At 45.8% G+C, this 16,764-nt stretch overlaps 6 protein-coding genes across 6 annotated transcripts; 2 read left to right on the top strand and 4 right to left on the bottom strand.

Annotated features, from left to right (window-relative positions):
• Window positions 1–28: 28 nt before the first annotated feature.
• Window positions 29–1,762, bottom strand: BGW36DRAFT_339641 (concanavalin A-like lectin/glucanase domain-containing protein). Its single transcript, XM_046213043.1, has 3 exons — window positions 1,552–1,762; window positions 1,203–1,483; window positions 29–1,145 (listed from the first exon to the last, which is right to left on the bottom strand). The coding sequence occupies exons 1-3, from the start codon at window positions 1,646–1,648 to the stop codon at window positions 396–398; spliced, it is 1,128 nt and encodes a 375-aa protein (XP_046072962.1). The 5' UTR covers window positions 1,649–1,762; the 3' UTR covers window positions 29–395.
• A 1,645-nt stretch (window positions 1,763–3,407) lies between these two features.
• Window positions 3,408–4,337, bottom strand: BGW36DRAFT_358033 (uncharacterized protein; the record flags this gene model as incomplete). Its single annotated transcript, XM_046213924.1, has 1 exon — window positions 3,408–4,337. One exon carries the CDS (start codon window positions 4,335–4,337, stop codon window positions 3,408–3,410), a length of 930 nt encoding a protein of 309 aa, XP_046072961.1.
• Window positions 4,338–5,722: 1,385 nt separating this feature from the next.
• On the bottom strand, window positions 5,723–6,767 carry BGW36DRAFT_294643 (putative coatomer subunit epsilon; the record flags this gene model as incomplete). The annotated part of the gene is made up of 4 exons (XM_046211120.1): window positions 5,723–5,831; window positions 5,895–6,133; window positions 6,184–6,319; window positions 6,379–6,767. The coding sequence occupies 4 exons, from the start codon at window positions 6,765–6,767 to the stop codon at window positions 5,723–5,725; spliced, it is 873 nt and encodes a 290-aa protein (XP_046072960.1).
• A 966-nt stretch (window positions 6,768–7,733) lies between these two features.
• BGW36DRAFT_317990 (uncharacterized protein) lies at window positions 7,734–9,145 on the top strand. The gene is made up of 2 exons (XM_046212591.1): window positions 7,734–8,514; window positions 8,579–9,145. The coding sequence occupies exons 1-2, from the start codon at window positions 7,874–7,876 to the stop codon at window positions 9,018–9,020; spliced, it is 1,083 nt and encodes a 360-aa protein (XP_046072959.1). The 5' UTR covers window positions 7,734–7,873; the 3' UTR covers window positions 9,021–9,145.
• Window positions 9,146–13,880: 4,735 nt separating this feature from the next.
• Window positions 13,881–14,932, top strand: BGW36DRAFT_426200 (U3 small nucleolar ribonucleoprotein IMP4; the record flags this gene model as incomplete). The annotated part of the gene is made up of 3 exons (XM_046220232.1): window positions 13,881–13,886; window positions 13,986–14,028; window positions 14,079–14,932. The coding sequence occupies 3 exons, from the start codon at window positions 13,881–13,883 to the stop codon at window positions 14,930–14,932; spliced, it is 903 nt and encodes a 300-aa protein (XP_046072958.1).
• A 395-nt stretch (window positions 14,933–15,327) lies between these two features.
• Window positions 15,328–16,606, bottom strand: BGW36DRAFT_426199 (BRCT domain protein; the record flags this gene model as incomplete). The annotated part of the gene is made up of 7 exons (XM_046220231.1): window positions 15,328–15,422; window positions 15,478–15,565; window positions 15,628–15,813; window positions 15,907–16,016; window positions 16,070–16,129; window positions 16,183–16,383; window positions 16,435–16,606. The coding sequence occupies 7 exons, from the start codon at window positions 16,604–16,606 to the stop codon at window positions 15,328–15,330; spliced, it is 912 nt and encodes a 303-aa protein (XP_046072957.1).
• Between the last annotated feature and the right edge of the window lie 158 nt (window positions 16,607–16,764).

Below are 16,764 nucleotides of genomic sequence, written 5' to 3'. Positions count from 1 at the left end.
ATTGGGCTTTTTGCTGACGTCAATATAGATTTGTGGTACATGCTAAGAAGCCTTGAAACGAATGTCTAACTTTTTCCATCCGTTCGTGAATGTATGCCCGCTAGCTTTAAAACTCATCCACGCCTGACGATAAATTGATTAAGGCAAGATCAAATCTAGTTTTATTGAACAAATAACGGTACACAAGTTGCTAATATTTTATTAATAATAGGAAATAGATTTGAGACTGTGCTTGAAGGCCCCCTGCATGCCGATGTCTAGATGGCTGTCCATAACCGTACTTAGCATTAAACATGACCATGCGAGCTGCCCGCAATTTCAGAACAGAGACTAGATATAAAAAATTGTATTCCAAAACATATACCTTAGTACTGTTGTTTCTATTATGCATATTTCTACAAGAAGAAAAACAGCGCGGCAATGGGCAAGGCAACAACTGGATTCATAGTCAAGCCCAGAACGTTCGCCGCCGCCGCAGTAAAGCTTGCGCTGCTGGCGGTTGAAGTGCTGGAACTTGGTGTAGAAGAAGACGGAGAAGGCGTGGAAGATGTCGAGTTCGAGCTGATAGTTCTATTGCTACTGCTGATGGTGCCAGTGCTGGTTGCGGTGCTGGTTGCGGTGCTGGCTCCGGTGCTGCTGCCGCTGCTAGAACTAGTGGTTGAGCTAGACAGCGAAGATACGCTGCTGGTGGTGGTACCCGAGCTGGTAGTATTGGCAAGTTTGATACTAGTGTAGTCACCAGTCTTGTCCGAGTAGGTGTATGTATCGGCCGGATTGTAGTTGATAATCTTCACAGACTCGACGTACATAGAGAAAGGGGCATCGCTGTAATCGGTCTCGCCACCAGCCCATTCGATCGTGCCCTCGCCGTTGTCAGGGTCTCCACCAGCCCAGATTCCGATTCTCAGGGTCATTGGAGTTTGCGGGAAGTTCTTGCCATCGAGAGCATCCTCATACGCAAGCGTGCGTACGGATACACCATCAACGAACCACTCAATCTGACTCGAGGTCCAGTCAACGGCGTACGTGTGGAAGGTATCCGCAGGGGTGGTGACGTTAGGATAGGTGGCACGGTCGTAGGTGGTAGTGTTGTCCTTGCCAAAGTAGTTTGTCTCTATCTCGTAGTTGTATGTACCGATTCCTTCCTGCATAGATATGAGCGCTTGGGTTTATTTAAAAAAAGGTTTGAAGAATGAATTTACCCAATCGATCTCATCAAGGTCATCGGACTCAAAAACAATACTGCTGATAATGCCTGTGCCACTGGCAATCTTCATCTTGACCTCAACATAGCCAAAGAAGAAATAGAAGTTGGACTTGATAGTAGGCGCATCTCCCTTTTCGTTGATTACGAAAGCAGCGCCGGAAGATGTACTGTTAACTGTTCCGGCGGTGGTGTTCCAGTCTTCAAAGGCAGAGTCTCCGGTGGTGAAGTCAGAGTAAAAAGACCATTTCGACAAACCAGAATCGGCAGAGCATGTTTCTGTTTCTGTTTGTTAGCCTCCAGCACACTTAGGGTATTGATATTGCACAGCCGAGTTGGCTACTAACCGTCCAAAGGATTGCAGTTGGTGTACGTCTGAGCAGACACGAACGGCACAGAGACAGCGGCAAGTGCCACTACAATCAGTTTGGTGAATGATGACATTCTCAAAGATTGACGTATTAACGAGAGGCGGCTATACGTGTGAACACTAAATGAGCGACTTGGGAACCAGAACGATAGTGTGGAGTGAACAGGACTAAATATTTAAGATTCAAATTTAAATAAAAAGAAGAATTACTGACAATTATAATATAGCTTATTAACAATATTATATTTAGTCATTTCCCCCCCCCCCCCCCCCCCGACTATTTTTCGACTATTATTAGTATACTAGCCTCTCAACAGTCCTGGTTTACTTGTTTCCCGATAGTAAGTTTGAGACAATAACCATGCAGTGAGTAGCCATTGGAGGGCTTCGTCATGGCTGAGCTTGCAGACATATATCTAGCAGGTGGAGAGCATTGGGAAGCCACAACGAACCCTCGATCCGATCACTCAACTGGCGGAACTGGTGCTATGGGGCCAGGGGGATTAGCTATGGGGCCTGACACGTTATTTGCAGCAGGCTCAGTAGCTGATACTACTGTTACTAGTGGTAGTATTGACAAGCCAACAACTTGGAAATCATATACTAATGGAAGCCTTCTTCTGCTAAAAAGCTTGTGTGGACGAGGTTCAGGGAGTGATGTGTACTCAGCTTGCGCAAATGTATTGCGTGGCCTACCAAAGCCCTAATGGCCGAGACTCCGAAGCCGCGTCATGGCGACTCGTCTGGTCTCCACTAGAGGGTTACGAATATTTGAGATCTTAAAATATTCGGATCTCGAAAAACATTTTGTTTATGGTTTGCCATTCTTCAAATATCATCGGATAATATTTAGGACTGCTTGATATACCCGGTTCTATGTGGTACAACTTGCAACACCCGACTGGATAACCCTAAACCCAATTGGCCAATTGCTGCGACAGCGCCAGACGAGTAAGATGACCAAATTAACCCAAGTGAAACAATACAAGCACTCTCACTTAACTAGAGACCTTCCTTCTAATTCAGATTAGAGAAGTAAATTTATATATCAAAACAATTTCGTTGTACGGTAATAACTGACTTTTATGTTCGTTGTTACCACACATTTGGCGACCTTTCCAAAACTTTCTCCACTTTAGAGCACAACATTTATGGAGAGAGTCTACAGTCAACATTCCCAGCTCACCAGAGCTCTGCTCTTCAGTGGTGATATCGTTGAACTGGCGAGGTTTCTATCCGGTTTTCATGACAGCTATCACGATTTTCTTCATACAAGGGAGTGAGGAGATAAAAGATGTATTTTAACAAGATGCCAGGTTCAACAGTAGAAATCTGTGAGATCCGAGAAAGAAATTTGCGGTAATTGGAGGCAGCACCCAAATTTATTCACACTCAAAAAGGTGTTTACCTCCACTATTGCCGTTCAAATTTAAACTCTGTTTCATATTGACGCCTGAAAATACGGTAAAATATGACCCGTTGTGGAGGTTTTCAACTGGAGGTGTGCATGGCCTTCGTGAACTCCCAGTACTCGGGTCGATAATCAGCACATTCTCAGTCAACAATATTACTTCGTTCATTCTCAACAAGTAGGCCAGTGATATGAAAATCGGAATGGACAAAGTATAAGATATGGTATTGATGGATGGGGAAGCTATTAGCAGCCTCATGACAACTAGAATATGATTACCTCTGGGAATTGCGCTGGACCCTCGACAGTCAAACGACACCAATGATCTCCATTCACTAAAGGAGAGATTGTAGAGAAGTAAAACGACGAATATGAGATAATTGCCCATTTCTGTCAGTTTGAATACACCTCCAGTCTGTACTTTATAGATTATGAACAATACCAGTTCTCCAGCCGCACTTCTCCATGAACTCTTGCTTTCTCTTGGCTTCCAGCATGCATTTCTGACACATTCTATTTCGGCTATTTGATGACTGCTCCTTTCCTTGTGCTCTCTCGTGGCCTTTATCCTTCTTGCCCTTGTCTCTTTGATTTTGACTTTTGTCAATTTTATTTGCAGGACTTGCCTCCTCATTGCGCGGCCGTTCCTCGCCGTCACGAAGGCCCGTATGACTGGCCTGTGTTTCCGTTTCCTTCCTCTTTTCACGCTTTTGTCGTTTTGGCCAAGTCTCTAGGTGGCAGATTTCCAACATTTTTTGCAAGGGCCATTGTCTACTCCACTGATTTTCTCCTGAGTGGCGAAAAGCCGCCGAGATTCTATTTGGATCATCATAATCACCCAGCTCTGAGGTCTGTGCAATTTGCCCAATATATGGATATACGATATCAAGTCCACGTTTTTTCCATTCCTCTAACCATTTCAGGGAGATACGGGAAAGCATTGCCGCCCTGGTGTAGCATTCCCCTTCGCCACTTTGCAGCTTAGATATGGCATGCTCAAGGGTTTCGTAGCATGTAAATAGGTTTTTCTGTCCATAATAAAATTTGGAGAGAATTTGGGACCAGAAGGTAAACGCAAGAGTCACCAGATTCCATGTGGGACTCAATATTCGGGATAGTAGTCCTTTGAGATCTTCAAGGAGATCATCTGCCATTTGTATCGCAGCATTTTCTTGCTCAAGAACATAGTATGTTGCGTATATGAAACAATATCTCACATAAATAAACTTATAGGAGTCCGTTCTACAGCCAGGAAGATCAGAGACTTCTATCCACAATCGTTGAAAACTCTCTAGGGTTTGGTACTTATTGAGATATTGTTTGTCCCAATATCTGTAGTAGACAGATAACATGTGTAAAAAGACGACGCTGTGGTCCTGGAATCGATTGACAGCTATCATGGTTTTAATGGCTTTGAAGAACCCCTCTTCTGTTGATACCCGAATCAAGGCATCAATCATCTGGAATAAGGGATTACCCTCAGAGAACTTATTCAAGAAAGTATTCTTTACCAGAGTGAGAAAATTTTCCTGTGTTTTCGGCCGAGGGCAGCGAAGGTCAATACTTCGCAGCTGAAGACAGATACTCCAAAACTTGACCATAAATGAAGGGTACAAGTCTTGAACTGCATGTTCCACGCCCTCGAATTACTGCTTGAGAGTGCGTTCTGCTTTTTCCGGACCTCTCGACTGGACAAGGGTAGAAGCTGCATAGCATTGATCCGCCAGAAATTGCCATGGACTCTCCATTTCCTTCTTTTTTTCTTCTGGTGCAATAATCCAGTCACGTCGATGGATCATGTTGTCACAGGGCTTCTTGTGTCTAATATGGCATGGATGAACCAGTCAACGTCATACAGCATTAGTTCCTGCGGCCTGTGCCGGTTAAGTGGCATATTCTTCATATGCGGTCCAAACATGAACTCCTCTGATATGGATACAATATTTTTGAAGGTATTTTTGGTCATCTTCCGTGGTAGGGCTCGGCATCTTCGCCCCTTTGCGTCCGGCGCATCATTTCCGCTCTTAGAGGCGGCACATTCCTTCCGTTTCCTTTTGTATCTTTGTATGGCGACTTTCTAGATGGTCCAAAGTTAGATACCTTGGCAGATAGAGTATGTGGCCATTCAAGCCAAAGACAAAACATTTTGAATGGCCTGTAACGCCAATTACATAGGCCGACAAAAGAGTAAACAAATTAAAAAAGATACATGGTTGTTGTCAGACAAAAAGATAGCAAAGTAAAATCCATAGCATTTATTTCAGCGCCATAATCGAGAAGAGAAATCATGAACGAGTTTTTCTCTTACAAAGCTATAATAAGACATGTATTTCCATTGCAATTATGACCCATAAAGGAATATTAATTTGTCAGATGATTTTCCAGATACTATCTCACTTCAGATATATCACCACTGGCACAATCTGATATAGCGAGGACGATACAATACTCTTCCAAAGACTTTTTACTATTTAGTTGAATAGCGATCGTCTCTATAAAATCGTCGAAGGAACTCTCACACACCGGTGGGCCCGTTTGGTGTATCCGATATGTTCAAATTGGAAAATTCACCTAAGAAAGACGTCTCATCGTCGCACAGGTATGGTGCTAGGCGTTCTTGGAAAATGGACCACGTCAAGGTCAACATTATTTTGTGAAATTTTGAATTTTTTACCGTCTTCAACATATACATAGACTCCATCATATACCAATTTAAAACATTTCATCTAATTAATGATCATGAAGAAACCTTAGCAGAATACTTAGCAGCAGCTGTGTCGAAGAAAGAGCTCTTTTCCTCCAAGTCAGTGAGAAGGGCATGAGTGGGTTGAATAGTCTTAAGTTTTCTGTGGTTGGGTATTATGTTAGCGAGACACACATGGAAATTGAGACAAAACCCGATAACGTACTCGGTTAATTCGGTAGCGTCTTTGCCACTGAGCACGTTCAAGACGATTGTGTTGGCAATCAATTGTGCATCTTCTGGGTATTTCTGAATTGCTTCGGACAAAGCTGCCTCAGCTTCCGGAAGGCGGCCCAAGTGTAACTCCGCAATAGCCTGGCCAGCAATAGACAGAGGTGCAGTAGAATTGGGATTTGACGCCAGCTCCTCGTATACGTAGTATGCTGATTGGTATTTTTCACCGCCCTGTGTTTCATCAGCCCTACTCTTCTTGCAAGGGATCCAGGTCGACGTACAATCCTCAGTCCAACCCACGACTCGGCGATATTGAAAAGTAGAGAATCTTGTGCGAATCGTTTCGCGGCGGAAACTTCCTTAAGGGCAAGATCGATGCGGTTCGTTTGGAGGTAGATCTGAACAGAGAGTGAGACGCTATAAAACGTCGCTTATTAGTGGAAATCCATATCATGCCATCACGGGGATAGACGTACGCATCAAGATTGCCCTGATGCTTGCTGAGAAGGGACAGGGCCTCATCCGTTTTCCCTTGCGTGTGCAACACAGTAGCAGCAAGTACTTGAACAGTGTTGTTGTCACTGTTTTCTTCAGCGAGTTTCTGTGCGAGCGTAAGAGCCGACTCAGTGTCGCCAGCTGTATTCTGTGCGAGCGCCTTGACGGCCGCTAGGTCTGGTGTGTCCTCTCCCTCGACATCTGCCAATACTTCATCCGTCTGTCCCAATGCGATTTTTGCTCGAAGCTGTAGTACACGCGCGGGAAGTGCATTCTCTGGGGAAAACGACGAGGTGTCGAAGTCGATTACATTCTGGTATTGGCCCTGGTGGAAGGCGTTGTGAATGTTGACGAGCTCTGTGCGGGACATATTAGCCACGGGCGAATAATGCCACATTGCGGGGTGGACGTAGATGGACGGTGATGCAATATACCTCCTTCTGCCGAGAATGGATCCATGGTTAGAGTCACAGTCGAGGTCGTTTCCTAGTTGTGCAGTGCTGAAGCAATGGGATATGAAAGTGAATCGGTTTGGTTGTGTCGACGTCGCCAGATTATCGTTTATCGCAAGCAAACGGGAAGAAGAGCCATCAGCCAATCAACGGCAGCCTTGGCCCAGCTTCAATGCATCAACAGTATGTACTCTTCTCTGATGAAGCCTCCCAATATACAGTTGTACAAATAACTAATTGAGACAGATAGGATTCAGTATTTTGGTCTTTCTATCGAATTTCTCTCATGATAAAGGAATGACTGCAGAGGCATTGTTACTACTAGGCCCCACCCATTGTACAACATGTAATTACTCGTATACAATATGAGAACAATTTGTGAACATTAAAAATCATCTCAACTCCAAAAATGAACATTGGGCTTGCTAAATGACCATTTGCATGAAGAAGTCGTCCTAGATCTGTGTGTAACTAACATGTTCCGTACATTCTCAAAGGGAATTGACTTTTTACTCTGTTTCCTCACCTGTATTTGCTTTTCTGAGTTTCATGTCACAAGAGAAAATCGAGGTATATACATCAATTGATATATCAATGATAATATCTGCAATGAGAGGCAGAAAAAAGGATTATGTCGAAGGGGCAAACTCCGGAATTTATGTAGATATCTATTGATGGACATTATAGATCTTGCTTGTCAAATAGGAATATTAATGTCCGATGGTGAATGTCAATTTTTATCCAGGAGAGTGAAATAAGAGGCCTTCCTCAATCCATTGATACGATCGTACTGTAAGATTACAAGCACTTGAGGCGTCACAGCTAGCGGCCCATGCTTATTATCGCCGAGCCCTAACCGAAACTGGAAGTAACTTGCGATTCAGCTTTCTCTGCTGCCTGCCTTGCGCAAAGATGAGGCTTAGACCTGATATTTATTTCGCATACTCGCTGTGCCCTCGGATACGACAGATGCAGACTCTTCCAAAGAGTGTCGAATTGCTTCTTCATACCTAACTTTGCGAGAATGTCGAAAAAGGCAGCTTTATCATCGCAGCCCCACCAGCCGTGGCAATCTTCCAACATTGTTTCACCTGTCCAACTATCAAATAACAGTTCTTCAGAGGCCGGTCAGGAAAACCAGCCTACACAGAGTAATAATGCCAATGTATTCAACCAAACATTCACCTCGGAACCGCCGCCATATTCAAGCTTGGTAACGAACACGCCGAGTACTTTGTCGCCAGCTGCATGGCCGAATGCTACCTCCACGCTACCACCCATTGACTTTTCCAAATATTCAATCCCAGAATCATCCCTTTCCAAGGATGGATCGACAGTGTCAACATATCACCCCTCCTTCACATCCAATGCGTCAGCGCTTGTTCGCTTCGTGCAGGAGCAGGCTACTCTTCCCCCACTACCTTACATCCACATTCTTGGCGAGAAGCAAGAAGACGGGCAACGACGTGATTTCGATATCAAAATAAACATGCTCTCGTTATTTCTAGCGCAGAACTCGCAGAATAAATGGAACTACGTCAAACTGGTCGGCGATCAGGAATTGGCGTACAGAGGAAAAGATGGTCAGAGCACGATCCCTGACATTAAAGGTGGCCTGGACGAATGGGCTACAAGATTCTGTAAGGAGACGTCAACTTTGAAGTCGTACGTACTACCCTATAAACTCCCTTCTCCAGAAGGAAACATTGGCGACTAACAAAGAGCGTAGATTCACTCTAACGCGGCAGCTTTCCAATTGGAACGCTAGTTATATCGAAGGCCAGATCCGCAGCCTGATTGCAGCGACTGGCTACGAAAAACGTGTAACCATTTCCTTCCCCGTCAAGTATGCAAAAGTGGTAGTATATCCCCCGAAAAGCAGCCAAAGCTTCTTTAAAACGCTAGTCTCGCCATTTTTGGAGAAGAAGCGATTTGAAGTCGTTCGCGCCGTTTGGCCGTATGCCTCCCTCCCACCTGTGGCAGACGCTGCGGCTGCAGGCCGGAAATGTGTTGTGCAGAGTGAGGAAATGTGGTGGGAAGAGTGGAGGGATGTGATTCGATGGTCTGTCGTTACGAAGCGCTCTGGTTGGGTTTCTGTGGATGATATTTTGGAGTATCGGATGGCGCCAGCGCCAGCGGTACCTCCTTCAAACCCGTGGAAGCGGTTCTAATACCACCATCTTCGGAGTTGTGTTTGAATTTCTCTCATATACAGTCACTATAAATTGCATTTACATTGGTGTCAGGTGTTTTAGGTTGAGTGATCATGGTTGTCCACAATAACTTTTACGACAAGGAATGTTTCTTATTCTGGGTTTTGTAATTGTCTTCTTATCTGGTGTGAACAAATAGCAAATGAGTATAAATCAATATAAGAATAATGCCATAGCATTGCAGCTAGTACCGTCTAGTAAAGGCTGGTTGTCAAATTAAAAGAGAAAATGTCCTGCTCATCACCTTCAGATGACCGTATGATAAGCACGCCACGATTGTTTGGATGTTGTGACTTGGTAAGTGGATTTCTTCAAAGCCCCATTAAACTCACGGAGTCTTGTGTCAACCATAAAGTCGGGTAATATTACATTCTCTTTATCGCACGCATTGACAAGTATCAAATACAAAGACGCAAGCCTTTTGCAATTTGCTTGGAATTTCAGGCACTAATGAGCCCAAAAAACTGCAAGACTCGCCCCTAGATGAATGCCGTCTAGTGCATGTATCACTTCACTTCACTAAGCACAATTCTTCAACGATTCTCTCAACGTGTAAGTCCTGTCAATACAAGGAGAAATCAAGACCCCAGAGACACGAAAAATCACTGGGAAGTCTGGCAACTTTTCGGTCTAGACTGGTAGTCTTGAGAGATGAATTCCGTCCTCAGATCAACAAGACTGCAGCATCGTCTTCCAAGAGAACGGCGATATACATGTGATCCCACACATCACATATGGCCATAATTTATGGATAGAGTGAGGGTGGTTTAAATGACTCCGGTATACGAAGCATTGGCCGGTTGGCAGGCAATAAGGAAGCAACCATGGTAAACATGCCTGATTGTGCTCAGTCGTAGTTGCCACCCACCTGACTGGCAAATGCTGTGGATACACTACGAGCATCATCGTCGTCTTGGGTGTGTCCGGGTACACGTGGTACACGAATGCTAGTTGTGCTACCGCCGAAGATGCTACTGCTGTCATTGGCGCCGGCCTTGTATGTATCACGACCACCAGACTCGACGTAACGCTTCAACCTATCAGACTGGCTGAGGCTTGACTGCTTGTTAATATCGTTGATGCTTAATCCAGCGAGGCTGACTCCTCCTTGCCCGGCCCCGCCCTTTCCATCGATAACACTGCCCGTTATATCGGATTCAGTAGCAGCAACGGATTCGCCAGCAACGCTGGGGGTCCCTTTGCCACGAGCACCATTAGCCCGACGAGCACCAGGGAGTGTCGGCCAAGTGTCGGAAAAGTTTTGAAACATTCGTGGATAGCCGGAGGGAATACCGACGCCCCCAATAGCTGAAGAATGAACAGAAGAGACATCGTCGGGGATATATCCAACTACGGAACCGGAGTCATGGTAGTCGAGCCGGTTACCGTTTCTACCGTTGGACATGCCACTAGCCATACTGGAGGCATGGTTATAAGCCATCTGAAACCGCTGTGGGCCGCGATAAGCTTGCTTGGGACGGCTGAACTGAACAAGTGACTCTTGGAGGTTGGATAGTGGACCTTCAACAAGGCATTTCTTTTCCTTGAAATGAAGAAGAAGATAGTTCCAAAGTGGATGCTTCGACAAGACCTTGGGGTTGCCCAAGATGACCAAACCATATTTAGCACGGGTTAGTGCGACGTTCAGGCGGCGAGGGTCGCTCAAGAAACCAATACCCTGGTGATCATTGGAACGAACGCAAGAGAGAACGATGAAATCCTTCTCTCGTCCTTGAAACGCGTCCACAGACGCAACTTCAATTTCCTTGTAGTTCTCTTTCTTGAAAGTGCCATTTGCTTGCATGGATGACACAACATAACTGCGCTGACCCTCATAGGGGGTAATAATACCAATATCCTGAGGTCGAACTCCTGCCTTGAAAAAACGGGTGACAATCTTTTCAACATTGGAAGCTTCCGTACGATTCAGGTAGGAAGTTCCAGATGCCGATATTTCTTCGTTGCCGAGATTAGACCAAAACATCATTGGAGTCTCTACGACTGGCCAGGGAAAGTCAACATCCGGACGGAAGCGAAACTCAGCGGATATTCCGTTCTGCAAAGACCCTTCGTAGAACATGTTGGAGGGGAATTCCGACAAGCAAGGCGGCATACGATATTGGACATTCAATCGAATTGGTGAGCAGCCAAGGATAACGAGCCGTTCAAAAAGTGACTGGTTGAGACCAGCTTTGGCAGCTTTCTTGTTCATTATGACTGGGCCTAACTGTTGGTGATCTCCAACAAGAACGACCTGCTTACAGCCTAGGACAAGAGGAATCATACATTCAGGCTCTGCGGATTGGGTAGATTCGTCAATGAGGACTGTGCGGAACTTGAACTTGGCTAGTCGTGGATCGCCAGCGCCGACACAGGTACAGCAGATGACATCCGCATTGGTCAGAATTTCCCGCTCAGCAGCGCGAGTAAGTTGCTTGAACTTTTTCTCGTCTTGACTTGACAATTCTCCCAACTCCGATTTCAGCTGGTTAAGCTTGGCTAGTTCGATATTGCTGTCATTCATCCGGACTTGTTCGTGCAAAGATAGGAAACGGACAGGGGAATCAACATCTTCGCGGGATTTAGCAGTGACACGGACAGTCTTGAGACCTGTTCGATGAATACGTTCACAGAGCTGATCTACAGCAACATTCGAGGGCGCACACACAAGCACTTGACCTCCATTGATTTTTGCAAGATGGTAGATAATCGTGGCTGATGTGACCGTTTTACCAGTTCCCGGAGGACCTTGAATCAAGCTCAAAGGCTTTTGTAGAACGCTCTTGACTGCGTTGACTTGGCTGCCATTAAGATCAGGAAGACCAGGGACAGTGAACTTTTTGGGCATCTGCGTTTTCATTGGCGCAGCTGCAACTTCGTGACCCAGAAGGCGATGAAAAAGATAGCCAGATACGCTCATCTCGTCGACAGCAAATGTTTTCATGGCGAGCTGCATACGGTCGAATGATGTCGCCTTCCAGACATAATCGGCCGTGAAATTATGCGTGCATTCTGTAGGAACAGACTTATGATCGCCCTTGGCACGCAACTCGATAGTGACTTCGTCAGACTGGTTGTTGGGAATTTTGATCACATAGCCTACTCCTTCCCATTTTGCGCGAAGCTCTCCGGTATATTTGATACGCATCTCGTCGCCTACGGCTAGTTTCACATCACCTAATTCAAGCTTAGGAAGAACGAAGCTAGCCAAATGCTTGTTATTGAGACCTAAATCCCAGCGGACCACCAGTCCATCTTGAGATTGCGACTCCTTCAACTTGCGGTCATAGTCGGCCTCAATTTTCACCAGCGGACCAAAGACGTTTTGATACTGATAGGCGTCATCATAGCGTAGTAGAACAGGTGCAGGTTCATCATCAACACTATTAGCGGTCTCCAAATCAGCAATTGTAGCGCTTGAATTGTCTTTCCACATCTCCTCGAGCTTAGCAATCATCTGGGGGCTTAAGTGACGTGCTCGCAATTGTTCTTGATCCGATGGCGTTGCAACTAGCCATGACAAGAAGGAGCGATCTTCGATAAGTGGCTGCCAGCGAGACGTATCCCAGTTCATATCCTTCGATGACGGCTGGGCCGCACATGGTTGACGGCATAAGAGAACGACAACTGTGTCTGATTTTGCAGGGATGAAACCGAGCAGAAAGACATTTTTGGTACCGCAGTTGTAGCATTCCAAAATCGTATCGCCCAGGGATGAGCTCGGATGCAGTTGTACTTCCTTGTGACGTGCGCGAACGAGATGGTTTACGATATGCGAGGACGAGGTATTGCCACGGGCACTGCAAAACCATTTGCTGCAGGAAAGGCACTTTACTACGCTGCTTGGATTATGAATACCGCAGTACCTGGAGAGAGTTAGCATCCCCAGTGGTTCCTAACAACCAACATCTCACTTACGCGCAGGCATGGGCAGGAAGTTCCTTTTCTTCTTCTACCCTTTGTTTCCGTGAAATACCGCCAACGGGCACGCTCGCGACGCTCTCCAGATCATCATCGTCGAGGCCATCAGATACATCGTCCTCATCATCGTGTCTCCGTCGTCGGGCACCACCAGTTAGGCCTAAAATACTCTCATCCGGGTCGACAGTAGAAAATCCATCGTCTGCATTGATTGCTGACGCTGAATCGGAAACCAAATGGTTTCCCATGTTTGTAAAAGCATCCATCGTAGGTCGGGGTTACAAAGTTGGAGAGTGCGGCCACGGCAGGAAGGAGGTGGGATGTCGAATCGAATGAATGCTAAGTGAGATGCGACAGCATCCAGTCGATAAGGCTGTAATGTTGGCCACGAAAAACGCAAAGTGCAGTGAAAGACAGTCTGAGAGATATCAAACCCGCTTGACTCTATTGTTACTGTAGGGTTTTGCAGATTGAATGCGCCTTGTTGCGGCACAAGAAGCCTGTGTGCGATCAAGCGGGGGATACCCGGCAGCCTGAGAAAGAACTTCACAAAACACCTGGTAGTGATATGCTTTCAAGAAGAGGGAGAAAGGAGCACGAGATAAAGGACCGGCGTCATCACAAGGGAGGACTTTGCTCCCAGCCTGCTTGAAATTGACAGGGACAGTGAAGACTGGATGTGTGGCGGCCGAAGAAAAGCTCTCCGCAAAGGCGGTGGTCAACCAGCAGTACCGCAGGGGCCAATCAGCGCCGGCTGTCAGCTCCGCTTTTGGGGAAATTCCCCGCTGTGGTGGGCGCCAGAGACCAAAGGCGCAGGTCTTTATCGGCAGAATAAAAAAATGATTATCTGCGATTCATCATGCTCCAATTGGTACCAGCAACCACCATCGCACAATCATGATTGTAAGTCGTGCCATACCTCATTTCGCCTATACTATGCATGTATAGGTTTTGCTACAATTTTTATACCCTTTAAGAGACACTAGCTAACAATCGCAATAGCGCCGACAAGCACGAGAGCGACGGGACTATCTCTACAGAAAGGGTATGTACGACTGTATCCAAGCTGTATAAACTAGCAATAACCATTTCCAGCCTTGACGCTTCGGGATGCAGCGATTGCAGAGAAGCGAGCGAAGCTAAAGGCTTCGCTCGCATCTGGAAAGCCGCTCGATTCATCCATCGCCAACGATAAGCGCCTGCGTGAAGATTTCAAATTCGACGAGTCTTTGCAGTCGTCTTCCAAGGACCAAGTCAATGATGATACCATCGATGTTGATGATGAATACGCCCTCACCTCTGGTCTAGTCGACCCCCGCCCACTTGTCACCACCTCTCGCTCCCCGTCCGCACGTCTGAGCACATTTGCCAAAGAAATCCGTCTCCTTCTCCCCACCTCTATTCGCCTAAACCGAGGTAATCTGATTTTACCTGACCTGATCTCTAGCGCCAATTCTGCAGCGCTTACAGATATGATCCTCCTCCACGAGCATCGTGGTACCCCTACCGCTATCACAATCTCGCATCTCCCGCATGGACCAACAGCCAGCTTCTCCTTACATAATGTGATGCTGAGAGCTGATATCCCGAATTCGTCAAGAGGAACCGTTTCAGAGAGCTATCCGCATCTAATCTTTGAAGGTTTCACCACCAAACTAGGAAAACGTGTTGTTCAAATCCTCAAGCACCTCTTTCCACCACGAGAAGGTGGTGACAAATTGGGCAACCGAGTTGTGACTTTCCGGAATTCAGAAGATGCTATTGAGGTTCGCCATCATGTCTTTGTTCGAACGGGGTATCAGGATGTGGAACTCGCCGAAGTTGGACCGCGAATGACTTTGAGGCTTTTCGAAATCCGAGGAGGAACGCTTGAGAAGAACGCTGGAGGGGATGTCGAGTGGGCCTTGACCCAGTATACAAGAACAAGTCGGAAAAAGGATTACCTCTGAGTGATTCAACTTCAGTCGTGAATTTTTATTCTGTGCATATATGGCGGTTGGTGAATACGGCGTCTTGTGGGGTCTCGATTCCTAGTGTATTTTCGTAGTGATGCATTTTTTTTTTTGAGGTTGATCAGAATTACCCATGTGGAAAATTCAAATCAAGGAAAAAGGCAAATGAGATTAGATATTTCTGATATAGCTAAAACATAGCTAATACAAAAGAACTAGGTCTAAGCAATGGGGTTCATTCGAATTTTACGATGACTTATGTAGTAGATGAAGAGTAATCATAAGAAAATAATTTCAATATGCTCATCATAGTCGATCTACTGCTATGTACGTCAGAGTCCGTTTCTTGCGCCAGGTTTTCGAGTTCAAATTTGCAGTCATCGATGCTGTACTTAGTTGAGTGGTGAGTTCGCGCTACCGGCTGTCCTCTTCTCCAGCATCAAGCCAGGTCCTTCTGCAGAATCGTTGTTGGCCATCGACATATGTTCTGCCGTTTCAAAATCAGAGCAACATCGCGAGTTGAGGGAATTCCAAGCTCTTACCTCTAGCAACACTGTCGGTGATTTTACTCTGAGCATCAATTCTCAAACTTCCCAAAATCCCAGTAGGTCGTTCGAAGGTAAACCATCCCTAAACCATCCTTCGTCAGCAGGAAAAGGCTCCCCATTTTCATTGTTTTTCGGTCTTCTCACTCTTGAATCATCAAAACGATCCTTCCATTCCAAACCTGTTTTCGTCTTGAAGAACTTCTCGAACGTAGATACGGCGAGATCGAGGGTGCTTCCACCAGGTGCTAGGATGTCCTTGCCGGATGCTCCAGTACGGCTATACTTGACGAACGCGGAGTAAGTGTGAGGAGATTTATTAGTCTCATATACCTATATTTCTTGAGCAAACGGGTAGTATATTGGTACGCGTAGCAGGTGAGGATTTGGGTGAGGTGGGATAATAAATACTATCGGATCACTTACCCTGGCGAGAAACGTCTCTTTATGAAAGTGACTGTTGACGACCGAGGAACGTACAAGGGTGGCAGTATATGCCACTCCAGTGTCTTTATCAACGTAAAGATGATATCCCACTGCATATATTTATTACATCCCAGTTAGATCAACTCTTTTGAAGGCAACTCACAGTCCTCCATATCGGAAATGATCGCTCGAGCTCCTTTGCGGAATTCTCCCAAGGTTTTCTCTGAGCCATATTAGCTTGCTTCCGATCTGTAATTTGATCTCAGAACATGTTACCCGGATCCACGCCCCTCTGTTTTTTCTGTCGTACGTTCTTTAAACTCGACATTTTGGCAGGCTGACGTTTCCTTTTGTCTTTCAAAACCCGCTCCCAGAGATAAGGACCGACACATTTCGGCGCAGGGGTTTTTGACATCAGCGAGTCCTCAAGCCAGTCATACGTGACGATTCTGATGTTTAGTTTCTTCGCTTTTTGGACTAAAACACAGTTTTAGTATATACCAATAAGTTACTATCATGAAGACGTACCCGCTTGAACGTTTTTGGTGAATGCAGCTTCAGTTGCAACGAGATGGGTTACCAACTCAGTCACGTCGCGAGAATAAATGCCTCCGTTCGCCTTGACCCATTGTGGGATTTTTTCGCTGTGTTCATGCGTGCCTGCAAAGGCAATATTCACATCCTTGAATCCTTTTCCCATATTTGTAGTCTAGCCCTCGAAGTCTTTTTGGATAGAGTGAGAGGCTCTTGGTAAGGGGGAAAGGCAGTTCAAATTTAAGAGGCTGTGCATGTGAGATCTGGATATTGTAAAGAGGAAGATAGGTGATAAGAGTCAAATATTCAATTCAAACGACTTGA

Source organism: Talaromyces proteolyticus (assembly GCF_021365285.1).
Source record: "Talaromyces proteolyticus strain PMI_201 chromosome Unknown BGW36scaffold_5, whole genome shotgun sequence".
In the NCBI taxonomy this organism is placed as follows: Eukaryota; Fungi; Ascomycota; class Eurotiomycetes; order Eurotiales; family Trichocomaceae; genus Talaromyces; species Talaromyces proteolyticus.
Note: the sequence above shows the minus strand (reverse complement) of the source record. Positions and strands in the feature narration are given on the sequence as shown.

Excerpts from the sequence above, each read along its gene's own strand:
- BGW36DRAFT_339641 (XM_046213043.1), bottom strand. The coding sequence starts at position 1,648 with ATGTCATCATTCACCAAACTGATTGTAGTGGCACTTGCCGCTGTCTCT. Across the intron at positions 1,484-1,551 it reads CAACTGCAATCCTTTGGACG|AAACATGCTCTGCCGATTCT; the intron begins GTTAGTAGCCAA and ends AAACAGAAACAG. Across the intron at positions 1,146-1,202 it reads ACCTTGATGAGATCGATTGG|GAAGGAATCGGTACATACAA; the intron begins GTAAATTCATTC and ends ATATCTATGCAG.
- BGW36DRAFT_317990 (XM_046212591.1), top strand. The coding sequence starts at position 7,874 with ATGTCGAAAAAGGCAGCTTTATCATCGCAGCCCCACCAGCCGTGGCAA. Across the intron at positions 8,515-8,578 it reads GAGACGTCAACTTTGAAGTC|ATTCACTCTAACGCGGCAGC; the intron begins GTACGTACTACC and ends CAAAGAGCGTAG.